Source organism: Loxodonta africana, chromosome 16 (genome assembly GCF_030014295.1).
Source record: "Loxodonta africana isolate mLoxAfr1 chromosome 16, mLoxAfr1.hap2, whole genome shotgun sequence".
NCBI lineage: Eukaryota > Metazoa > Chordata > Mammalia > Proboscidea > Elephantidae > Loxodonta > Loxodonta africana.
Genome location: NC_087357.1, coordinates 70,570,441 through 70,595,548, shown reverse-complemented (window position 1 = coordinate 70,595,548; position 25,108 = coordinate 70,570,441). Strand labels below are relative to the sequence as shown.

The 25,108-nt window shown below is 52.3% G+C and overlaps 1 protein-coding gene across 3 annotated transcripts; it reads left to right on the top strand.

Annotated features, from left to right (window-relative positions):
- The first annotated feature begins 1,766 nt into the window (after window positions 1-1,766).
- Window positions 1,767-24,122, top strand: DNAJB12 (DnaJ heat shock protein family (Hsp40) member B12). 3 transcript variants are annotated; one of them, XM_010589216.3, is made up of 9 exons: window positions 1,767-1,980; window positions 13,604-13,784; window positions 15,064-15,209; window positions 17,266-17,451; window positions 17,583-17,662; window positions 18,711-18,820; window positions 20,241-20,413; window positions 21,085-21,182; window positions 22,291-24,122. In XM_010589216.3, exons 1-9 carry the CDS (start codon window positions 1,848-1,850, stop codon window positions 22,318-22,320), a joined length of 1,137 nt encoding a protein of 378 aa, XP_010587518.1. In that variant the 5' UTR covers window positions 1,767-1,847; the 3' UTR covers window positions 22,321-24,122. The 3 variants fall into 3 exon arrangements, with proteins under 3 accessions (XP_010587518.1, XP_064125774.1, XP_010587519.1); XM_064269704.1 differs by having other exon boundaries at window positions 1,768-1,980; window positions 21,085-21,229; XM_010589217.3 differs by having other exon boundaries at window positions 1,768-1,980; window positions 21,085-21,235.
- The last annotated feature ends 986 nt before the right edge of the window (window positions 24,123-25,108 follow it).

Here is a 25,108-nt window from a genome sequence, read left to right as displayed (position 1 = left end):
AGAACATGTCAACCAAACCAAATTATTGACTGCAGACTCAAATTTTAAATAAGATTCTGTCATTTACATGCATTTCAGGAAAGGAAGGGAGGCTCACAGTCAGTAGCTGAGCAATCAGGATCTAGTTCCTTAACACACAAAATTCCAGGCTTGCTTTTATACCTGAGTCCCCCTTCACGAAGTGCAGTGCCTTGTTTTCAGAAGAAAGAGGGACTTCATGATACTCAGGAAATGGAAGAGGAGACCTCGTGGTATCTAACCTATGACACTGTAGCCATAGGTTCAAACCTCAGAGAGGCTGCTTGAAAGGGGTCCTATCCTGTTTATCCATTAGTATATTCAAACCCTATCAGTTTATGGAGATTTTAACTTTATCTACTGACCTGTATTGCTGTCTTATTAAAGAGAGGCTGACTTCTTCACCACCAGGATACTTGGCAACTCCGACTTGGAGTGATAACGGTTTGCATTAGGAAGGGAACTACCCCACCAAAACAAACCCACCACCGTGGAGTTCATTCAGATTCATAGCGACCCTATAGGGCAGAGTAGAACAGCCCCATTGGGTTTCCAAGACTGTAAATCTCTACGGAGGCTGACGCACAAACCACTGACCAGTTAGCAGCTGTGCACTTAACCACTGTGCCACCAGAGCTCCTTGAGGAGGGGAAGAGTGGGGGTGAAAAGGCTGGATGGGAAAAAGTTTTCTCAGGAGTGAGCGATGCATAGCCAAGAGGATGGCTGAGTGTGCACGTGATAGGGCCTTGGTGCTTTTTGCACTGAGAAAGTAAAAGCAATCTGAAGACAACGCCCTCATGCTCCCTCTTCCAAATGTACCAGCTGGCGTGCAAAAGCAGCGCACCTATATATACTGCCTGCCTTCCTGAAGACCAATGAGCTGTCCGTGTGGCTGGCTGAGAGCGTCTCCTCTACCTGTCCCCTAGATCCCACTTCCTCTCTCTACTCCTGTAATTGTCGCCTCTGTCCTGCATTACCAAAATTTCTTGCCCAATCAATTCCTATCATAAAAAACCCAGTGCCGTCTTCGTATCATAGAATGGTATAATATACCCCATTTTTTAAAAATTCCTCTGGGACCCACATTCCTCTCCACAACCAGCCCATTTCTTCCATTCTCTTGAGCCCATTCTTATCTGGCCTTGATAGAACTGGATTCCACTCTACAGTGGAATCCTATATGCTTCTATAGTGTATTCTCTTTGCAGATCTTGTAATAAGTCACCAAGAAAATTCCCGTTCCGAGCATTTTGCATTTGCTGTTCTTTCTGCCTGAACCACCTGTCTCCAGGTAGTCACATCTGGAATATTTGCTCTCTCCATTTCTGTTCAAATGACAGCTTCTGAGAGGATTTCTCTTATCAGGCTATTTAAAATATCATCTCTTTACTCCCTATCTCTTTACTCTGCTTTATTTTTCTTCACATCATCTGACTCTACACACACACAGATCTATCCCTATCCCCAGCATATAACTGCCTGGTAAGTAGTGGATACGCAATAAATATCTGATGAACGAATAAATGACCTTCGTCTCAAGCGCACAGTTACTACCAACAACGCGCAACCATATCCAGTAACTGTAAGACCTCGGGACCGTGAGCCTTTGGGCTCTAGGAATGTGGACGTGCACCTTTAACGTATAAACCGTACGTCACTCTCTTAAGAGACATACGGTAAAGCTTCCGCCCGCACTCAAATCTCAGACAAGGAGGGGCGGAGGGCTGTGTCATCACCGTGCGCCCGCCTGCCCCGCGACGCGCCGGCAGCTGGCGCAGCCCTTCGCTCGGCCGGCCTCCCCGTCCCCGGGTACGCGCACTGGTTCCGCCATGGAATCCAACAAGGATGAAGCCGAGCGCTGTATCAGCATCGCCCTCAAAGCCATCCAGAGCAATCAGCCCGACCGAGCGCTCCGCTTCCTGGAGAAGGCGCAGCGGCTGTACCCGACGCCGCGGGTTCGCGGTGAGTGTGAGGTGCCGCGGGCGCACAGAGGGACATTAGAGCTGCTGGGGGGAATACGGCAACGGACCGACGGGAGCAGTTGGGGGGAGGGGTAGTGAGGCGCGGCTACGTCTGCGCACTGAGACGCGCGGTGGCTGCTGGGAGATGTAGTCTTTCTCGCCCACGCTTTTCTGGGGTGCCGGACACCTGATGACAGGGTCGTCTGTGACGTCAACTTTCGGGGTGCTTGCGGAACACTCTGGGATTTGGAGTCCCCGAGAATGCCAGGCGCTGGCAGGAGGAGCCGGGGGAACTTACCTGGGAGCGATGCCGAACTACGTTTCCCAAAGGACCCAGGGCCAGTTGCCGGCCTGGGAAATACAGTTCAGGAAAATAAACTCCTCCAAGGGAGAGAATGGGTTCTAGAGAAGGGGGGTTTCCGACCCTTCTCTCCCCTCTCTAGCGGTTTCGCTCCCTCGCGGGTCTCGCAGCAAGGGCCAGGGGTCACGTCCCAAAACTAGCGCCTGCTTTCCCTCCCCCCGCCCGCCACATACCACCACCTCGGAAGGCCCGGCCTGCGAGCAGACCCTTACTCCTTCCTTGAGCCTTTTAACCCGATTGTGAGATTCGGAGCGGGTGGTCTTGTTAGAGATGCTGGCCTCAGCTACCCCATCCCACCTTTGCTCCCAAGAGTCCACCAGTGGCCGTATAGATGGCTGGGCAGCGCCAGGCTGCTAAGTGGTCCTGAACCACTTCCAAACCAAGGAGAGGCTAGTGGGGTCGCCTCTCCTCATCAGTTCACTCTACCCAGGAAGCCTTTTTCTTTAACCTCTCAATACAAGCCGGAGAGGAAGAAGAACCAGTCCATGAAAGAGTGTTTATGCCTGCAATGACCGTTTAGTAAACGAAGTACTCAGAAGACCCTGGTTCTCATCCCGACTATTACCATGTGACCTTTGTGAGCTTGGGTTTCCTCATCTGGAAAATTACAGGGTTGGTGCAGATAATATGGATAGCAATAATACCCCACAGGGTTTTTGAGTTTAGAAAACTCTTTCACATGCATTTTCTCCTTTGGACCCACCCTGCTAGGGAGGCAGAGCAAAGATCATTATTTTTGTTCTATAGATGAGGAAACATCTCAGGCAAGGGACTTACCCAAGATTATACAGTCAGAAATTGGAAAGTTCTGTGACTCTGTAAATGTTCGTTAAACTAATGATATGGAAATGAAGAGCAGCATTCAGTTTCCTCACCTTCCCTGCCCACTGAGAAGGCAGGAAGGGGGACATTGTCAGCAGTGAGGAGGGTGCCTGGAACGCCTGAACTTTCCACCATCCTGGCTCTGCAGGTTGATCTTTGGCCTGTTTGCCCCCTTTTGGACATGTTTTTAGTGTGTACCTGCCCGGACTCCCAGGAAACCTACTAATGGAGCTTCCATGTGAAATAAGCTACTCTCTGTAAGAGAGGGGAAACCCTGGTGGCGTTGTGGTTAAGAGTTACATCTGCTAACCTATAGTTCGGCAGTTCGAATCCACAAGGTGCTACGTGGAAACTCTATGGGGCAGTTCTACTCTGTCCTATAGGGTTGCTGTGAGTCAGAATCAACTCGACAGCAACGGGTTTGGTTTTTGCTTGGTAAGAGAGGAGCTTGGTGGGTGAGGGCCCTCCAGCTGTCAGAATTCTCCCCAGCTGTCTGATGCTGCTGGGGGCCCAGGAGCAGGCAGCCAAGAAGGAGATGGTAACATTTGGCTGTACATGGCTCGTGGGGGTCTTCCTGTCAGCAGGTTTCCTGGGCCAGTTCAGGAGGTTGGATGGGAGTCTTCCCTGGGGCTCAGGCAGAATAGTCGATTGCTGCATATTTGTCATATTTGTGCTATTCTGGAAAGAGGATATGCATCATCCTTGTCTGTCACCTTCACCTTGTGGCATCTGCAGCCCTGTTCTTTGCCGATAAGGACGTGGGCTTAGTTTAGGCCTGGGACTGGGAAACTGTGGCTAACAAATGTAAGTGGTTGTCTACTGGATGCCTTGGGTCCGAGCCCATTCCAGATGCGTAGGTAATGCAGCAGGCTTTTGCTGAGGTTTTGTTTTGATTTGTTTGCAAAGTCCTCTGTTTGGTGCTAATCAAGGTGGCAGAAGAGAGAGACTGGTAAGGTATGAGCCTTCACCTCGTGGAGTTTACTAGCTAGTCAAGGAGGTTAACTTACAGAAAAAAATATCTCAAGGCAGAAGACAGCAACTGATTCAACCAAAATTAAGCACAGTGCTAGATTCCAAGGACTGATGGATGGAGATGAGAAATCTGGTCCCTGCCCTCCCTGTCTCTGTCAGCGAGGGTGGGGGGGACACCACAGGGGGTCAGGGACAGGCTTCTGAGCATTAAATTATAAACAGTATAGTGAGTGCTGTAAAAAGGGTGTTAAAAATCATGGTAGATTACAATGATGGAAGGCTTCTGGGAGTAGGGCAAGAGGCAGCCTTTCAACTGGGTTTTGAAGGAAGGTAGGAGACTTGGCGAAGGGCATACTAGGAAAGGGCAGGGGGCCAGAAGTTGTAAGAGGTTTGGGGCAGGGGTTGAATGTATAGCAAGATTTGCAGGCAGTGGAGACGGTAGTTTGTATATAGTTTGAAGGCTGGGAAGTAAAATGAGGCCAGATTAAGGCCTTGCCAAGCAAAGATATTTTCATTTTATTCTATAGTTAGTGAGGAAACCATTGAAGTTTTTGACAGGAATAAAGTAAGGTACTGTTTCAAGAAGAGAACAGCATGAAGGTAGTGAGAGGGAAGAGAAACTCAAGGCAGAAAATCAGTTGAGAGATCATTGCATTGAGTGGGTTAGAAGTTCTGAGGCCCTGACACAAGGCAGTATGGATAAGGATAAGATCATTGGAGAGGAGGTGCTAAACATTTGTGTGAGAGAGGAGCTGAGGAGAAAGAAAGGAGAAGTCAGAATTCAAGCTTGTGTGACTGGGAGGAAACCAAGGATGAAAAGCTGAGGCAGGGGAGAGATGGGCAGGGTGGGAGGTGCCAGTAGGACAGTCAAGAGGAGCTGTCTGTCTGGAGCTGAGCAGAGAGATCCAAGTTCCAGGTGAAAGCCTGCCACCATCAGCTCAGGGGAGCTTCTTGGAGTTGTGGATGGCTGAGGTCACTGTGGAAAAGTATGGAACATGTAGAGAAGGTGACTGAGGGCAGAACTGTGGGCCGCACCTGCCCTTAGCCAACAGGTAAAGCAGAGGAAGCAACAGAGTGAGATGGAGCAAGGAGAGGAGGAGGAAATCCCAGGAGAGGGCAGCGTCGTAGCCACGGAGAGGAGTGTCAAGGAGGTAGCGAGCAGCACTGTCAGATGTTACAAGGCCACATGGGGAGGCACCAAGGTGAGACTGGTGGTTTTTGGGTTTGGGGGTCGTTGCCATCCTTCATCAAGCATTTCCAATAGGGTGTGGAGAGAGAAGAGGGGAAGGGATGTTTGTGTATATATGTGTGTGTGTGTGTGTGTGTGTGTGAGAATGAGTTGAGCCAGACCTCGATAGGATGAGGAAAGAAAGTTACTGTTGAATTGGATCTGACTCATGGAGACCTTGTGTATAATAGAGAGACATTGCTGGTCCTGGGCCATATTAATGGTCGTCGGTATGCCTGAGTCCATTGTTTTCGCTATTTATAGCGTCTTCCAAACTAGGGGGCTAATCTTCCAGCACTGTTTAAAAAAAAAGAAACCATTGCCATCAAGTCGATTTCGACTCGTACTGACCCTGTATGACAGAGTAGAACTGCCTCATAGGGTTTTGAAGGCTGTAATCTTTATGGCACCAGGCTGCCACATCTTTCTCCCACAGAGTGGCTGGTGGGTTCAAATTGCCGACGTTTCAGTAACCACTGTGCTGCCAGGGCTCTTTTCCAGCAGTATATCAGATAGTATTCTGTTGTGATCCATAAGACTTTCATTGGCTAATTTTCAGAAGGAGATTACCAGGCGTTTCTTCCTTGTCTGCCTTAGTCTGGAAGCTCTGCTGAAACCTGTCCACCGTGGGTGACTGGTATTTGAAATACCAGTGGCACAGCTTCCAGCATCATAGCAACACTAAGGCTGCCACAGTATGACATACTGGCAGATAGAGGCTAGGAGCATAGAGGACCCATATTTGGTAGTAAAAGGGAGGAGAGTAATGGAACAGAAAAGTAATCAGAAGGTGCCGCAAGAGGGAGAGATTGAAGATGCAATCAAGGAAGAAAAATGAAGAAGTGACAGAAGGGGAAAGATCAAGAGCATGGGTGGAAGATTGGCCTTGAAGAAGTGGAGGGGCAAACAGAGGGAAGGGTCAAGGGTGAGAGGAGGCTCAAAGCAACCTTGAAGGATCGAGGGACCTCACAGGTTGGCCTTCTCAGTGAAGTAGGCTGTGAGGGGACTTGAAACTCCTGCCACAGAAGGTACAAGGAGGTACCAAGAGCTAGACAGTTCTTCTGCAGAGCAGTAGCTGGGCTTGAAGCTGAGAGCTCACAGAGCAGGGGTGGTGGAGCCAGTCAGTCCCTTTCTGGGAGTTTCTATCCAGTGTCTTGCGGCCTGGTGGTCACTGGATTTAGAAAACCAAAAGGGAAGAACATGCTCAGCATTTCTCAAGCTGAAAGAACTGAAGAAAAAACTCAAGCCTCGAGTTGCAATATTGAAGAATTCTGCAGGAAGAATACTGAACGAAGCAGGAAGCATCAAAAGAAGATGAAAGGAATACACTAGAGTCACTGTACCAAAAAGAATTGGTCAGCGTTCAGCCATTTCAGGAGTTGGCATGTCATCAAGAGCCAATGGTACTGAAGGAAGAAGTCCAAGCTGCACTGAAAGCACTGGCGAAAAACAAGGCTCCAGGAATGGACAGGATGCCGTGGAGATGCTTCAGCAAACAGATGCAGCACTTGAGGTGCTCACTCGTCTATGTCAAGGAGTTTGGAATACAGCTTCCCAGCCCACTGACTGGAAGCGATCCATATTTGTACCCATTCCAAAGGTGATCCAACAAAATGTGGAAATTGTCAAACAGTATCACTAATATCACAAGGAAGTTTTGCTGAAGATCATTCAAAAGTAGTTACAGTAGTACATCGACAGGAAACTGCCAGAAGTTCAGAAGAGGACATGGAATGAAGACTATCATTGCTGATATCAGGTAGATATTGACTGAAAGCAGAGAATACCAGAAAGATGTTTTACCTGTGCTTTATCGACTATACGAAGGCATTCAACTGTGTGGATCATGACAAATTATGGATAACATTGGGAATTCCAGAGTACTTAATTGTGTTCATGACAAACCTGTACAGAGACCAAGAAGCAGTCATTTAAACAGAACAAGGGAATACTGTGTGGTTTAAAGTCAGAAAAGGCGTGCGTCAGGGTTGTATTCTTTGACCATACTTAATCAGTTTGTATACTGAGCAAGGAATCCGAGAAAAAATGAACACAGCGTCAGGACTGGAGAAAGACTCACTAACAATCTGCAATATGCAGGTGGCACAACCTTGCTTGCAGAAAGTGAAGAGGCCTTACTGATTAAGATCAAACACAGCAGCCTTCAGTATGGATTGCACCTCAGCATAAAGAAAACAAAATCCTCACAACTGGACCAGTAAGCAACATCATGATAAATGGAGAAAAGATTCAAGTTGTCAAGGATTTCATTTTACTGGGATCCACTATCAACACCCATGGAGCAGCAGTCAAGAAATCAAATGACGTATTGCATTGGGCAAATCTGCTTAAAAGACCTCTTTAAACTCAAGAAATAGTTTAAACACAGAAGAAAATATTCTTTGATGGCTACGAGGGTGGGGAGGGAGAGGGGGTATTCGCTAATTAAGATAGTAGACAAGAGCTATTTCAGGTGAAGTGAAAGACAACACACAATACAGGAGAGGTCAGCACAGCTGGACTAAACCAAAAGCAAAGAAGTTTCCTGAATACAACTGAAAGCTTCAAAGGCCAGAGTAGCAGGGGAGGGGGTCTGGGGACCATGGTTTCAGGGGACGTCTAGTTCAGTTGGCATAACAAAATGTATTAAGAAAATATTCTGCATCCCACTTTGGTGAGTGGCGTCTGGGGTCTTAAACGCTAGCAAGCGGCCATCTAGCCAAAGCCAAACCTACTGCCATCAAGTCAATTCTGACTCATAGCGAACCTATAGGACAGAGTAGAGCTGCCCTATAGAGTTACCACGGGGTGCCTGGTGGATTCAAACTGCCAACCTATTGAATAGCAGCCGTAGCTCTTAACCACTACACCACCAGGGTTTCCAGTGGCCATCTAAGATGCATCAATTGGTCTCAACCCACGAGGAGCAAAGGAGAATGAAGAACACCAAAGACACAAGGTAATTATGAGCCCAAGAGACAGAAAGGGCCACATAAACCAAAGACTACATCAGCCTGAAACCAGAAGAAATAGATGGTGGCCAGCTACAACTGATGACTGCCCCGACAGGGAACACAACAGAGTATCCCTGATGGAGCAGGAGAACAGGGGATGCAGACCTCAAATTCTCATAAAAAAAGGCCGGACTTAATGGTCTGACTGAGACTAGAAAGACCCTGGAGGTCATAGTCCCTGGACCTTCTGTTAACCCAAAACTGGAACCATTCTCAAAGCCAACTCTTCAGACAGGGCTCGGACTGGACTATAAGACAGAAAATGATACTGGTGAGGACTGAATTTCTTGGCTCAAGTAGACACGGGAGACTATGTGGGCAGCTCCTGTCTGGAGGCGAGATGAGAAGGCAGAGGGGGACAGGAGCTGGTTGAATGGACACCGGGAATACAGGGTGGAGAGGAGGAGTGTGCTGTCTCATTAGGGGGAGAGCAACTAGGAGTACATAGCAAGGTGTGTATAAGTTTTTGTATGAGAGACTGATTTGATTTGTAAAGTTCCTTTTACAGCATTAAAAAAAAAAAAAAAAAAAGATCTCTTTAAAGTGTTAGAAAGCAAAGATGTCACTTTGAGGACAAAGGCGCACCTGACCCAGGCCATGATATTTTCAATCACCTCATATGCATGTGAAAGCTGGACAATGAACAGGGAAGACAGAAGAATTGATACCTTTGAATTATGGTGTTGGCAGAGAATATTGAATGTACTGTGGACTGCCAAAGAATGAATAAATCTGCCTTGCTCGATGGCACTGGGTTTGGGTTTGGAAGAAGTGCAGCCAGAATGCTTCTTAGAAGCAAAATGGCGAAACTTCATCTCTCGTGCTTTGGACATGTTATCAAGAGGGACCAGTCCCTGGAGAAGGATATCATACTTGGTAAAGTAAAGGATCAGCAAAAAAGAGAAAGACACTCAACGAGATGGATTGACATGGTGTCTGCAGCATGGGCTCAAGCATAACAAAGACTGTGAGGATGTCAGAGGACCAGGCAGCGTTTTGTTCTGTTGTGCATAGGGTCGCTGTGAGTCAGGACCTACTCAGTGGCCCCTAACAACAATAACAATGAGAATTTCTGTAGGCTTCAGTTTCCCCAGCGTACAGAGGGAGAGCTGGCCTAGGAGATCGCTAAAGGTCCTTACAGCTCAGCCTGCCTGAGATTTTATGAAATGGACATCTCTGGGGTCCAGGCAGGTCAGGAAGGTGAAGGCGTGGGAGGGGGAGGATCAGCTGCTGAGGGATTTCAGCATTCAGGGTCTAGGAGTGGGAGGTGTACTGGTACTAGGGAAGTCCAGGATTGTGCGTTCACATCAGCCAGCCTTTATCAGCCCCACTGGACGTGCAACCCTTCGATTCACCTTATTTCCCTGAATCAGTCATACCCATGACAACGCTGTGAGGTCAGGGGTCATGTCTTCACTGAGAAATTAGATAATTTAACAAGACCCCCAGTTACTTAGAACTGTCTGTCTCCAGCCCCAGGCTCCTCCCCAGCTTTCACCTCCCTTTCCTGACTCCCTCTGAGCACCACAGGTCCACAGAGAGCCAGCAAACTCAACAGCTTGCCTGAGAACAAAAGTAACAATCAAAGGCAGCGCTTAGAGCATTTCGCATTTGCTAGGCATTGTGCTGGGTTCCTTGCATGCAGCCACCCACTTACTCTGCCAGCCCTTATTAAAAACTAGGTGCCATCAAGTCTGCTCCCCTCACAGTGACCCCGTGTGTGTGTGAGATAGAACTGCGCTCCACAGGATTTTCCACGGTTGACTTTTCAGAAGCAGACCGTTAGGCCTTTCTTCAAGGCGCCTCTGGGTGGACTCGAACCTCCAACCTAACAGCTGAGCATGTTAACCATTTGCACCACCCAGGGACTCCTCAGCCCTTAGAAAACCAGTAATCAGTTCCACCCTTATGAGGGAGATGCAGTTATGCCAGGAGAAGCTGAGTAACTTGCCCGAGGTTCCCCTGCTAGCAAATGGCAGAGCCAGGTTTGAACCTCGACAGTGTAACTTCTCGAGTCTGTTTGAGGAGGGGCAGCCCCTGGTGGCTTTGGCCCTAGAGATACTCTCACCTCTGCTTCAGCTGCCATCTCTCCCACCCCGGCTTTGGTCTCTTCTGCTGATTTCCATTCTTTTTAAATATCTGCCTGCCTAGTGGACCACAACTTCCTGGCTACCACCACCAACTGCTCTGACAGGGATCCCAATAGAGGGTCCTGGACAGAGCTGGAGAAAAAAGAACAAAATTCAAACTCACAAAAAAGGACCAGACATACTGGTCTGACAAGAGACTGGAGAAACCCCCAGGAGTGTGGCCCCAGGCACCCTTTTAACTCAGTACTGAGGTTACTCCTGAGGTTCGCCCTTCAGCCAAAGATTAGACAGCCCCATAAAACAAAATGAGACTAAATGGACACACCAGCCCGGGGGCAAGGACGAGAAGGCAAGAGGGGACAGGAAAGCTGGTAACGGGGAACCCAAGGTCCAGAAGGGGAGAGAGTTGGCACATCATGGGGTTGGCAACCAATGTCACAAAGCAATATGTGTATTAGTCGTTTAATGAGAAATGGATTTGCTCTGTAAACCATCTAAAGCACAATTTAAAAAAAAAAAAAAGAGAGACAAAAAACAAAAAATCTGCCAGCTTTACTGGGAAGTACCCCTAGAAACAAGCCCCTTCCACCCACTGAGGTTTCACACTGCGCCACCAGCTCGCCTGGGGTAGCTCCCCACCTTCTCACTGGCCTGGGAAGGATGAGCCAGCCCCTTCCTTGGTTCTTAACCCAGTACTTGGGGCCAGGTACCAGGGCAAACCCTGTGTCCTAAGCTGGGCTTTGGGCAGCAGAGCTCGCTGCCTCTCAGTCAGCATGGTGGTCGAGGTGGTGGCTGATTCCATGGGGTGCTTTGGGCAAGCAGCAACAATGAGCCAGAGTCATAGAGTGCTTGTTACAGCTGCAGACACAGCCCTGTGGCTTCAGGCACAGACGACAGTAATAACGGTGATCACCGCCATGCTTGGTACACATTCTCTCACTCCATCTTCTCAATAATGTAATGAGATAAAGCACTCACTCATTTTACAACTAAAGAAACAATCTCAGAGAGGTTAAGTAACCTGCCAAAGGTCACACAGCTGGGAAGGGGTAGAGCCAGCACCTGAACCCAGCCAGGCCTGTCTAACTCCAGAGCCACATGAAGTGGTTTCGTCTCCTATGCTTCTGTGCCATTGCCTCGCAGTCACTGTGCCATGAGAGCCAGGATGAGGCCGTCATATCCCACAGGATGTGGGGGTGCCCAGGCCCCAAGGGGGACCTATATGTCAGCAACCAGAAATCTTTTCATTTCTAACTCAAGCAGGGAGCTTCTAGGTGACTTAAAGCATGTCCATTCCCCTTTGGGCTCTCTTCCTGCAGGGTAGGGGAATTAGAGTGGCTGATCCCATGTAACTGAATGAAAAGCTTCCAGAACATTCCCTGAGAGGCACTGGAGCAAGCCCTTGCCTTCCCCTGGCTGATACTCCTGCATGCCTGTGGCAGTGGGATGGCTGGTCCTATTGTCCCTAGGAATACCAAGCTCGGCGTCGACCCCTAGGGCTTCCAGAGAAACTGCGACAAACAGCTTCTTTAAAAGCCCCAGGAAAGCAGCAAACCAGCTCCTCTCTCTGACCCACCTTGACTGGCACCTCTTCATCTGTTGGTTTCTTCCATCCCTGGGTGCCCAGCACGGACCTGGTGTCTGGGGCGGCCTGAAATCTCATGGTGACACCTGGGCCCAGAGCCTACAGGGTGTGGACGCATTCCCTTCCTGAGCCTGAATGTTCCCAGGCTCCCCACCCCGACCCACACCCCTTGTCTCCTCACCTCCCTAGACAGCCTGCTGCTGGGGGACCCAGTTCGTAGGCCATGTTATAACATTAGCAGCTCCTCATCTTGAACCTATATTCTGTCAGGCCCTGTGCTAGGTGCTTCTGTAAATCATTGCACTTTGCCCTTGTACCATCATCATGAGGAAACTGGGGTTCACCCAACTTCATAGATCTCTGAGATCATACTGCCAGTAAGTGGCAGAGCTGAGGTTAGAACCTGGGTCTTTCTCACCTTAGCTTTCCTCCTGTACTTGGAATGACTGGGCTGAAAGGGGCTCAGGCTCGTCTCGGCTCAGACTGGTGACATAGTGAAGGACTTGGGCCCTGGAGCTGGACTTCCTGGGCCTGCATGACAGCTCAGCCACTTGCCCAGCTGAAGAGCTTGGGCGGATGGCTGAATCCTGGCCACAGCACCTTCCTCCTTGGGATGAGATGGTGGTAACAATACATACCTCACGACACCTACCCATCTTGGGATCTTGTAGCTCCCAGCTCCTGTGTGTGAATTTCTCATCAGGTGAATTTGCTGCAACTGAGGCAGCAGTGGCTCAGGGCACCAGGGTCCACGTGAGCCCAGTTCTCTGCTCCCAGTGAGCCCTGTTCTAGGCCCCTCAGGTGAGACCCAGGTGTGTCACAGAAGGGTGTGACACCAGCACGTGCCTTGGGCCCAGCAGGGGACAAACCCAGGAGGTCAACATCCTTCTCGGCAGAGGTGCCCAGGGTCCCTGTGGTGACCCAGATGCCTGGTTTCCCAGGAGCCTACCAGGAGCTTTGGGATTTTACCACCCAGGACACTGTGCCCCAGGCATGCTGAGGGTTTCTGAGAACTGGTTTTGTGCCTGGAATAAATGGACGCAGGGGACTCCTGCTAGAGATTTGGGTCCTTCCTCATCGAGAGTCAGCAGGAACCAAGGGTTTACTTAACCATGACCCTGTCTGAGGGTGACAGCTGATGCCTTGCATAGACCCTGATCATTGAAGCAGAAAATGTAAAAATAGCGGATAGTGAGCACAGCAGATGTTTTTTTCTGAGTCTCGCTCCATCCCTTGTCCCCTGGGGCAAACTGATTTCCTTGCTCCTCTTTATGGCTCACCAAAGGCCTCCAGCAGCCTCCCAACCAGTCCCTTCTAAACCACACGGTCGTGTGAAGCGGAGTTCCCCAGGCTGGGTGCTTTGCCTGCCCGGGCACTCAGTGAAGGAAGGCTGCTGAATGGTTATGGTTTGTTTCTGAGAGAACGGGGTATCCCGTCAACAGGCCCAAGCTAGGGAAAGAGGTCCTGGCGCTGCTAGAGGAGGAGCAGGTAGGATGCCGCCACCTGCGGGCCCTCAGAAGCAGAGCCCTGACAGTCTCCTTGTCTTGCACAGCACTGATCGAGTCCCTCAACCAGAAACCGCAGCCCGCCGGTGACCAGCCCCAACCCACAGACACGACCCATGCAACTCGCAGGAAAGCAAGTGGGCCTGAGGCCCCCTCGGCCAACGGGGAGGCTGGAGGTGGAGAGAGCACCAAAGGCTACACTGCAGAACAAGTAGCAGCCGTGAAAAGGTAGAGGGCTGGGCAGGCACGGGTCCGGTGCTTGGGGGGAAGCTTCAGGTCCAGAGAAGGCATCCTCCAGCCCTTCCTTCACCTCTGATCTTACTGTGGTCTGGGCTTGGGGGACCTTGGAGGACGGATGAGATCCAAGTGGTCTGGGTTCACCATGGCCACACTTTGTTTCCCACAGGGCCCTGGGGTGCAGTGTGGGAACCGTGGTACCACTGCCCATCCCTGCTTGCCAGGACAACCCACAGCAGAGGCTGAAAATGCTGACACTGCCAGCTTTTTCTGTGGCCGGCCCAACTTCTTCACACAGCACTGTTTGTCAGGCAGAGATGGGACCTGGTCTCCCCTCCAGATGCTCCCCCAAGTCACAGCCCCATCCCCAACAAAGACCCTTTCAGACCAGAGCCTGGGTGGGCGGAGAGGAGGCAGGGGACAAGCTCTCCCTCCAAGCAGTGGGTGGCCCCTGGGGAGCAGCAAGCCTGCAGCAGTCGGCCAAGGCTTCTCAGGCATAGATACTCCTGGCCCTCGTTTCTCCCCAGCCTCCCCATGAGCAGGCCTCAGGAATCCCATCGTGGCCCTTTTCACATTGTCCTGGGTGTTGGTGAGGACACGAGCAAGTTTCAGGGCCCGTGGCTCAGCCTGTGTGTGACCAGAAAGATGAGTGTGGTACAAAAGCATAAACCACATTTACGTTTCTCTTTGACCTGGTGGGGTTCTCTGGTCGTAAGCAGCAGAAACTGACTTAAGGGAAAGCCTGGAAAAGGCCAAAAACCAAGTGTCTCCAGGGACCCAGGGAATAAGGCATGATAGGAGCCTCTTCAGGGCCCTATGGTCAGTTGAACAGACACCTGCCATTTCTGTCCTTTGTGTTACCCACTCAAGGTCAGGGGGCCGGGAGAGAGGACAGTTGGCCAAGCTTGAGTCCCACATCCCTCTTGGATGGGGGTCCCCTGACTGACAGATGTTGGCAGTCCTCCTAAGGTTGCATCTAGTAAGGGTACTGTTGGCAGAGGCAAAATGATCCTGGCCTGGCAAAAAACAGCACCTGCCCTGTCTTAAATCCTAAATGTATTCTTGATGCTTCCGTGGGGCTCTGCATCACAGTTGTAGGTCACAGTGGCTCCTTGTGCCAGAGGTCAGACAGCTGACCTGGAGGAACCGTCAAGCCCTGCAGTCCCCTCACAACCTGCTCAGAGCCATGTGCCCCACGCTGTTGTCACCCTCTTCACCGCATGGATCTGGCCCCAGCTGGCGCCCCCTACCACACTCCTCCCTCCCCCAGGGTCAAGCAGTGTAAAGATTACTACGAGATCCTGGGGGTGAGCAGAGGGGCTTCAGACGAGGACCTGAAGAAGGCCTACCGCAAACTGGCCCTCAAATTCCACCCAGACAAGAACCACGCGCCTGGCGCCACTGAGGCTTTCAAAGGTAAGCCACTGTGGTTCCTGTCACTTTGGTGCTTTTATCTCCTGTCCTGGGGCAAAGACTGCTTTCCTAGGAAGTGGGGAGCAGAAGGAAGTGGCCTTGAGTCCGAGACCCACAGCCTCAGGAACTGCTTCTTGGGAAGAAGGTCTGAGTAGCCCTGTCCGCCATGCAGAGTCTGAGAGGGCTCTAGTAGCGCCACTCCTGCTCCCCCTTCCCCCTTGACGGACTGTCTCCACGCTCGTGGAGTGAAGGAGAAGCAGAACCAGGCCCCTTGACTCACTCGTGTGCACTTCCCCACATACTTTCCTGTCTTGGAATCTCATAGCTACCAATCTGAGTAACTGTTCCCCTGTGCTGAGGGTCAGGGCAGCCCCAGAGCAGGGGCCTCGGGCCTGGTGGCCGCCTCAGCACCAACAGGCACAGCCAGCTTCCCCCCACCCCTCCCACACACTACTTACACACGCACACACACAGTCTCACGCACCACTTGTACACACACCCACTCACACCATGTACATGCACATATACTCAGTCTCACACACACACTTAGACACATTCATTCTTTCACACACACACTCTCTCACACACTTACACACATGCACACTCACACACATTCTCACACACACACTTACACATTGGGGGCCTACAGTAGGAGCGTGGCAGTCTCTCTGGTCTTAGATCTATTACTCCTGGGGTGGGTGCTCTAGTTCTGGCTGAAGCCATAAGCTGCCTTTTGTTCATTTATGTTTTCATTTAACCTGTCAGGCTTACCTGCGCATGGACTAGGTGCCAGCCTGTGGGGCTGGCTGTGCACTGCCATCCAACCTCTCCCCCAGATGTCTCCTCCTTTACTCATTCCCACTTTGTCCTCCTGGGGGCCTTTGGGGATCTAGGCTCACCTGCCCTAGGAGATAGAGCATGGATGACTAGCCACACCTGGCCCAAGCAGGGTGATGCAGAGCAGGGGCCAGGGCCTCGGCCAGGTAGGGAGCCTGAGGCCAGACCTGAAGCACATGCCAAGGACCTGGTATGTGGTCTCCTAGGGGCCTTCCCCAGGAGCTCCATTCTGGGCTGCTCTGGGTTGGTCCCTGCCTGGGAGCACCTCCCCCTGCTGCCTGGTAGCCACCCCTGAGGGAGAAGGGGAATGGGAGAGGGAGGGAAGGTAGCCATGGCCAGTGTTTCTCCAGCCCTGACCTCTCCCTGCAGCCTGCCCCCGCTCTGACAGGCACCTAGAGGCCAGGTCTGGCCTTGGGGCCTTGTCAGGATGGGAGAAGGAGGGGGTTCTGCCCCCCTTATTCCCAAGGATGGCAGGCGCTGAAACAGATGCAGCTTTGGTCCACTTCTCTGAGAAAGGGGGTGGCTGGGGGCGAAGGAGCAGGAGACTGAGCAGGAGCCAGAGCTAAGGTCTTTTGGGGCACAGGCTTCATCCCCAGGGGCTGTGGTGGGCAGGCTCCAGGGCAGGCAGAGGAACAGTAGCTGGACCTGGACCCCCAGGAGAAGGGGACTCACCCAGGCTCCATGACTGGTGGCTGGGGAGTCTTGACTAGAACCCAGGGTTTTGGCTCCTGGGGCAAGACCCTTCTGGCAGGTCCTGCTGCCCTCCAGTTTCCAACAATGACATCCTGTGTCTGTATGTCACATGGTAACTTCCAGAAGAGGTGCCCCAACCCATTGGGTACCTCAAGGGAGAGAAATGAGGAGACAGACAAACTGGAGTTTGGTTCTTGGCCTCGGCTTTCTCCCTGGTGAATGGAGATGGGGTTGCTGTTAGGAGTGAATGAGGTGGCTCCTGTGCAGGGCCTAGCACACAGGTAAGGCTTGACCACCCTCAGGAGGTGGAGAGCAAGGAGCCAGAGTGTTGTTCCTCGACCCAGTCTGGGCCACCCAGGCTCAGTTAGGGACATTCTGCATACCCACTCCCTGTCCCCATACCTTCCCACTGGCCCCCAGACCCTGCTTCCTACATCACCTGAGTGCCTGAAGTGAGTGCTTAGCCACCTAGGAGCCTCCACCTGCACCCCCATGTGTCCTCAGGCCTGCCTTTCTGCCTCCTTTGCAGCCATTGGCACGGCCTATGCGGTACTTAGCAACCCCGAGAAGAGGAAGCAGTATGACCAGTTTGGTGATGACAAGAGCCAGGCGGCCCGGCACGGCCACGGGCACGGGGACTTCCATCGCGGCTTTGAGGCCGACATCTCTCCTGAGGACCTCTTCAACATGTTTTTTGGTGGTGGTTTCCCTTCTAGTAAGTGCCCCCACCTCCCCCACAGCTGAGTCTGGCTGACTCCCTTCCTGGGGATGATGGTGGGGCACTGGGTACCCGTCTCCCCCTGTCCCAGCAGCCCCAGCTCCTGACTCAGTCCCTCTGACCCCCAGGTAACGTCCATGTCTACAGCAACGGCCGCATGCGCTATACCTACCAGCAAAGGCAGGACCACAGAGAGAACCAGGGTGATGTGAGTGAGGAAGGTGCTGGGGAGAGCAGGGGAGGGTGCCACGCTCCAGCCCAGGGTGTGGGGCCCGGCCGAGGGAGTTGCATTCCAAGCTCCAAGCTGTGTGCTCTGGGACCCCACAGTTCTCAGCTAGGAGCCATCTTGGCCCCCATACCATTCTGCTGAGGGACACCAGAGGGCGCCACATGCCCACCGGAGTGGGGTTAGATGCTTCTGTTGGGGAATGTGCTGCAGAAACCACTCCACCTACAGACAGGCTCCATGTGAATGGCTTTTGTGCAGTCCTAGTCCTATTGTTTATAAGGCCGAAGTGACATTTTCCAAGCAAGGAGTGGACTTACAGCAATAGAAAGTTAAACTTCATGAGAGGATTGCAAAGGATGACAGCATGGGTGCTAAAATCAGCAGTCTTAAAAAGCATGTACAAAAGACGTAGCAAGACAGTGCTTCAAATGCATCATGTGTGCCACAGACCGAGTAACAGCTGGCTGGCCAAACCGAAAATCCTGTGGACGGTTGCAGAGCGTTTTAGCCCTCGCAGGTAGGGGGCTCCTTTTTGCTCTGACAGTGTGGCCTCCTGTTTTTATTTATTCACTTTTTATACTTTGTTTTGTGTGTATTTAACATACCGGAAAGTTTTATTTTAATCACAAATTATCACACAGTGAATAAATGTATTCACTTTCATTTCCACTTTTTTAATTGGTCATTTTTAAATTGGTAACATATTCCTGTGGCTTGGAATTCAGAAAGCCCCATTCTCCTGGAGGCAGCCACTTCTGCTGATTTTTTGGTGTTTTCTCAGAAGTAACTGTACGGATACTCACCTCCCTCCTTTATGGAACCCAGGTTGCAGTTTCGTTTCTATCTGGGAAAGCTGGCAGGTGGAGGAGCTTCTTGTTATAGGACCTGAGCGGGGATGGGAGAGCGTGGTGGCGTGGCCTGTGGCAGCTGGCTCCTGCTGCCTGGGTCCTGTTGTGGTGTTGGGGGAGCTGGCGGCAGTTTGGCCAGTGCCGAGTCATCCCGGGTGACGGTTGGCTCTTCCCTCCAGGGCGGGCTGGGGGTCTTTGTCCAGTTGCTGCCCATCCTCGTCCTGATCCTCGTGTCAGCTCTCAGCCAGCTCATGGTCTCCAGTCCACCCTACAGCCTGAGCCCGAGGCCGTGAGTACCAGCAGCCGGAGCGGGAGGCTGGGGCGGTGGGCAGAGAAGGGGCTCTGGAGTCGCAGCCCCATGAGGGGCCTGCCTTCTCATCCTGATTCAGCAGGTTCATGTTCATAATGCAGAAAGCTGGCTTAGAATCAACAAAATTGCTTTCCCAGTTGAGCTGAGGGTCTTAATCTTTTTAGGATCACAGTCCCCTAAGAAAATGAAAGAAAAGTTGCAGGCCTTTTTCTATAGAATAATACACATACACACAGCTTTGCCTACATGATTTTGCTTCATGACACACACACACCTCCAGGTTCATTTCTACAGATCCTGAGAGAAGAATCTGCTCCTGAGTTCTGGTTGCGGGTGCTAGAGTCAGACAGAACAGGGCAGGTTTGAATCCTGCCTTCTCCACTAATTTAGCAGCTGTGTGATTCTGGACAAGTTACTCAGCTTCTCTGAACATTGGTTTCCTCATCTATAAAATAGGAATACTAGCATCCACCTGCTTGTGAAAATTAATGAGTAATGCATTTAAAATACCTGGCTCATGAGAAATGCTCAGCAACATTTGTTGAATGGATACCTGGTCTCCACTGCCAGTAGCAAGCCTGGTCAAGTTATTTCATCACTTAGGGCATCAGCTCCCCTCACTGATTATCCAGCACCTAGCACAGCCTCTCATACACAATTGTTGCTCACCTTCTATTTGTGGGAGGCTGGCAGGATCACTGTCAGCCAGCAGGGGGCAGGGTTGGTCCATTGGACCTACACCACCCTCTGCAGGCTCCCAGTCGCCTGACGTCAGCCCTTTTCTCTGCAGCTGGAGAGGAGAGGCGGCAGTTTTTGTGGGGAGGCAGGGGCCGTCCTCCTGGGCGCACTGACTCCTGTCTGGGTCCTGAGGCTCTGACAGCCTCCAAGTCTGCAGTCGGAGCTGGACGATAGAACCCAGGAGCTGGGAGGATATCACTTCTTGGAAGCCTTGTCATTTTGTTCCTAAGCCCCTTAACTGTAGACAGGAAGTTCCTGCACAGGAGACCCTCAGCAACTGTTGGGTTAGGGGACAAGTGAGGAAATTTAGGGGACAAGTGAGGAAATGGAGGCCCAGGGAGCTCACGTCACAGCTTTCAGAGGCACTTCCCTGACCAAGGCCTCTGCTCAGAGAGAGGCTTCCCCCCCAAGCCCCTGGAGTCAGGATGTAGAGAGCAGAGAGCCTGAGAAAAGGGCTTGCCATGGTCTGGGCCACTTCAGAGGAGGGGCCCTCTGATTTTATTTAGACCCTGGCTTTGGGCCATGCTCATGTTCCTGCTCTAAAGTGGGAGGGACTCAAGATTAGCTACCATGTGGCAGCTCCTGGCCTGGCCCCCATCCCTAGCGCTGCCTTGGGCCTGGGGACCTGGGCCCACTTTGTGCCTGGTCTGTTCCTGGCCAGGTCGGTGGGTCATGTCCACAGGCGAGTCACTGACCACCTGAAAGTCATCTACTACGTGGCAGACTCCTTCTCCGAGGAGTACACAGGCTCCAGCCTCAAAACAGTGGAACGGAACGTGGAAGATGATTATATTGCCAACCTCCGAAACAACTGCTGGAAGGAGAAGCAGCAAAGTGAGTAGGGGGAAGAGAGCAGAGCTGGCAAAGCTCAGGAGCAGGGAACAGGGAAAGGCCTGCTTGCCCAGAGATTTGGGGGTCTGAACTCCATTCATGCATTTCCCTGGGGCTGGGAGTCAGGGTACCACCTGACCATTGTACATCCCCCCCACCACCCTGTCACCCCATTGCCGTCAAGTCGGCTCCGAGTCATAGCAACCCTATAGGACAGAGTAGAACTGCCCTCGTAAAGTTTCCAAGGAACTCCTGGTGGATTTGAACTGCCAGCCTTTTTGTTAGCAGCCATAGTTCTTAACCACTACGCCACCAGGGTTTCCACATTTCCCCCCGGTTCCCACAAATCACTGCCATCAGCCTGTCATTTTTGGCTCCCAGAGGTGAGAATGTGGAGGCAGACTGGTACAGGTCCCCTTGGTGCCCATGGATCAGGCACCCAGATCTACCTTGGCTGGCCTTGCCTGGAGTCTGCACAAAGGGGCCTCCATCCCCCTCCCAAGTTAGGACTGTCGTCCTTGCTCCTCCAGAGTCTTCCCCATGGAAGGCCGGCTCTGCCCAAGCTCCTGGGCCTATCCCAGCCTTTCCCACCTTCCCCTACAGGCCCAGGCAGGCTTCCCAAAGGCCTTTAGGAGGTACTGGTTGTGCCCTGACCCTGCCCTATTGCTTTGCAGAGGAAGGCTTGCTGTACCGGGCCCGCTACTTCGGCGACACAGACATGTACCACAAAGCACAGAAGATGGGCACCCCAAGCTGTAACCGACTGTCAGAGGTGCAGGCCTCCCTGCATGGATAGTCCTGGGCAGCTACGCCACCGAGGTCCAAGTATGAGCCAGGACCTCCTCTGTATGAGCCAGGACCTCCTCTGCCCTGCTGCTCCCAGCAGCTTTGGCCTTTGTTGTGAGGGTGGGGGTGGGGAGTACTAGTGATTTATGGCACAGACTCCTTGTCCCAAGCCTGACCTCTGGTCTGCAAGACGGGCAACTCTGGGCTTACTTGGAAACTGAGGTCTGTTTCAGGCATCTGGTGATGCTCTCCCACCCTACCTCACCCCTCCCCTCTGACTGGGGCTGCAGGGTGCCCAGGAGCCAGGCAGAATGGAGAGTCCAGTGTTGTTGCTGAGACCACTTGTGGGCCCTCTGTCTGTTCAGCCATCGAGTCATCAGCACAGCACACCTTTGCCTGTGCCCTGCTGTTTAGGCCACCAAAGGTCACTGGGCCCAAGATAGTGCCCACCCAGTCTGCCCGCCTGACACTCGGAAGAACCACGAGAGAACAGGGGAGGGGGGGCCCTCTCTCCTCCCAGGCAGCCGATAACAGGCAGGGTGGGAACCGACAGGCTCTGAGGCGAAGAGACCTGTGCACCCCACATGCTCCCCTCTGGTGGGACCAGGACACTCATGAATGCCCACAGCACCTGGCAGGCTGGAAGCCGCAGGCATCCGGCCCAGCCCAAGCTTCTCGCCTGTGGTCTGAGAAAGGGAACAGACGGTTACGAGTTCAGGGTCAGTGCTGAGCTGCTCAGTACATCAGGGGTGGGGAAAAGCAAAAGTTGCTGGTAGCAGGCTACCCACCTCCTTCCTCCTCCGCGTGGGTGGTGGGCCCTGTTCCCAGTATTTGCCAGAGGGGGGCAGCTGGGACCAAGCCCAGAGGCATGTGGGCAGAGCCCAAGAGGTTCTTCTCTTTATTAGTACCCTGCCCACCTCCTCTGCCTGAGTCCTGTCGACACGGATCCAACCACAAACTCCATGCTTTGGGGCCATCCGTTAGTGCCTTCAGGAAAAGGGTTGGGAGGAGGAGGGTTGGGGCAGGGGTGAGGTGGGCAGGACACAGCAGCAGGTTTTCCCCATGTGCGCTAACCATTCCCTTCTCTTCCCCAGACTATGAAATCCCTGGAGAATTTTTGGTGACATGCACTGAGCCAAGGTGATGGACTGTATATTTAAGGAAAGACATAAAAAGACAAAAAAAATTAAAGTGGAGTCGGAGGCCGAACACGGCACAACTGCCCTCTCTCTCCCTGAGTAAATGCAGACCATTCTTAGGACTAGGACAGACAGGAAGGCCTGCCACGGGGCTGCTTCCCTTCCTCCCAGTGCTGGCAAGGCCCCAGCTCCACAGCGCTCTCTCCTAGGATACAGAAACCATGGCAACGAAAGTAGAATATAAAACTTGCAGCAAATGGCTGGGGGAGGGGGCGGTCACTGCCTTTCTTCCCCCTCCCAGGAGTCACTGTCACCTCTCAGTAGAAGCTTGTCGGAGGCGTTGGCCAAGGATAGAGGGAGGAAAGAAGCCTCTCCTTAGAATGTAATTTATAGATGCACGTATATGTATATATATATATCTATTTATATGTAAATAGGCATATATAAAGATATATATATAGTCTACTTTTTAAACTACGCAGGGATTTGGTTTAGCAGATTTCTTCCCTGTTTTAGAAAGCTAGGCCTGTTTGGGGACGGCAGCCTGATCCGTCAGAAGTCCAACTTAGCCATAGCTGACAGCCTGAGAAGTCAGGTCATAAAACATTTCCCCAGCCTGTTTTCGAAGGCAGTAGTAATCATGATAGTATAAATTCAATGGAAACTTTGAAGGTTACCGGGTTTACAGTCAGGCTGGAGAGGAGCAGGCTGTCGGGGGGGGCGGGGAAGGTGCCCCTGGGGGCAGGTACCAGCTCAGTATTGGGTCACAGTAGACGCCACAGACAGGACCTGCTGGGGTGAGAGAGCTCACCTCAAGCTGCTCCTCCCCTTTGGCAAGCTCAGGTGGGCTTCTTTGCCCTGGGTTCCAGGAGCCCTCCAAGACAATGCTAGCAGAGAACGGCAGGGCCCGGAGAGGGAGAGCAGGCCCTGCCCGGCCGCCTCTCCCACCTCTAGTCCCTAAGTGGGTTTTGCCTTATTGGTGCCCCAGGGCACAAATCCGTGTTGCCACTGATTTCTCCTGAGTCTGTACCAGGGACTCCGGAAGACTGTTCCTCCACAGATCAGCTAGGTGACACCCAGGACCCCAGGGCCTCAGCCGGACTCCTTCCTGAAGAAAAGTCATGCCTGTGGCCACCAGGGTCTTCACCTCCGTGGCTATGGCTCCACCAGGGCCTTCTCGTGCACTTTGGATGAAGGATATACCTGGACCAGAATGGTTTTCTTATTCTCACCTCCAAATGAGGATTTTTCTCAAAATAGCAGCTGCTGCCAGGAAAAGGGAGGGAGGTTTTATTTATCCCCACAGTTTGTACTGGGCCTTTTGGAATTTCAATTTTTCTCGAATTTTCCTTTGGCGGTGGGTGTGTCGTTGAGCCTGCCATCTTCCAAAGCCTTACTTCCCCAAGCTGCCGGCCAGGAGATAAATATCCTCTCAATTTCTCTTGGCTTTTTTTTTTTTTTAATCTCCAACAAATAGGATTCTTGATGGGAAAAGGAAGCTTGGTAAGAAAATGTCAAATCTGTTGTTTAAACAAGGTCCTGTGCTGTGATGAGGCGGCCCCTGTGGCCCCGAGAGCTGATGAGAACTGGAAGAGGCATGAATACCGCCTGCGGTGGCCCTGGTGCTCTGCCCGCACCACTGCGACTGGCTGGTCTTGGTAAATGTCCCTGGATGGGCTGAGCCATGTGCAATAAGAACACAGATCCCAATGGATCCCCTGAAAAGCTGTATTTCTTCAATTAGAATTCTGAAATTGTACATCTATAAATATATGTTTATTATGTGACTGGCTGTGGTGGGTCTGCATTGAGCGGCGGCGCTAAGGTGGGGGGCACAGGCGCCTGTTGCTGCTGACACTGTCCAGCCCACGCCACAGGGAGGTTTTGGTGACAAGTCCAAATTTCCCCTGGCCCTGGCTGACAGCCACTTTGGTCTCAAGTGTTGTTCCAGGGCCAACTCCATCCAGGCAAAAGGTAAGGGGCCACAACCACCAGACGATGCTCTCCCCTCTTCCTAGTCTCTCCCTGCAGCCCAGAGCCACTCCTGCAAGGCCCAGGGCCTACCCTGTGGGAGCAAGGGGAAAATGCCCTCAGTTTCTTTCCCTCTCTGGCTACGGTCTTACCAGCCACCCTTCCCACACCACCCCCACAGCGCACCCTCCTCCCACAGGAGGTCGGAAAAGTTAAAAATGTGGCAGCCCAAGTAGGGCTTCCTGTGAATGGAGAGGCAGATCTGCCCGGCTCCCAGAGACAGAGCCGGCGGCCCTGACTGGCGGGCCGAGGCCCCTCCCGCCGCCGCACCAGCCAAAGACAGGCGGGCTGCCCGGTGGTGCCACTGCAGCCTGGGAACTCATTGGCTGCCCCCACCCAGGGTCACCGCAGCCTGCCCTGGTCCAGCTGCAGGGGGCGGGGGCGGGCACGAGCCGACACTTGTTAGCTGCAGTTGGCAGAGGCATTGCCAGCCATCCCCCCATTCACCCACCCCACCCTCCTGTCCCCACTGCACACAGCTCAGGGAGCCAAAAGGGGCAGGACAGACTCCGTCTGACTTTGCGTCAAAAAAGAGACTTGAACAAGTATCCTCCGCCCTCTATCAGGTGGCAATACGAGCCACTAGTCTATCCAAGCTCCCAGGGACTTGCCAGTTTATCTCAGCCCACCTTGAGCCTAGATCTAGAGAGAACTTCAAGGGGAAGGAGCACAGGCCTGGCCCTGCTGTAACCCCACCCCACCCCGAGTCACCTGGGCAGTCACCTGGCCTTCTGGGGCAGGC

Excerpts from the sequence above, each read along its gene's own strand:
- DNAJB12 (XM_010589216.3), top strand. The coding sequence starts at position 1,848 with ATGGAATCCAACAAGGATGAAGCCGAGCGCTGTATCAGCATCGCCCTC. Across the intron at positions 15,210-17,265 it reads CGCCACTGAGGCTTTCAAAG|CCATTGGCACGGCCTATGCG; the intron begins GTAAGCCACTGT and ends CCTCCTTTGCAG. Across the intron at positions 17,663-18,710 it reads ACAGAGAGAACCAGGGTGAT|GGCGGGCTGGGGGTCTTTGT; the intron begins GTGAGTGAGGAA and ends TCTTCCCTCCAG.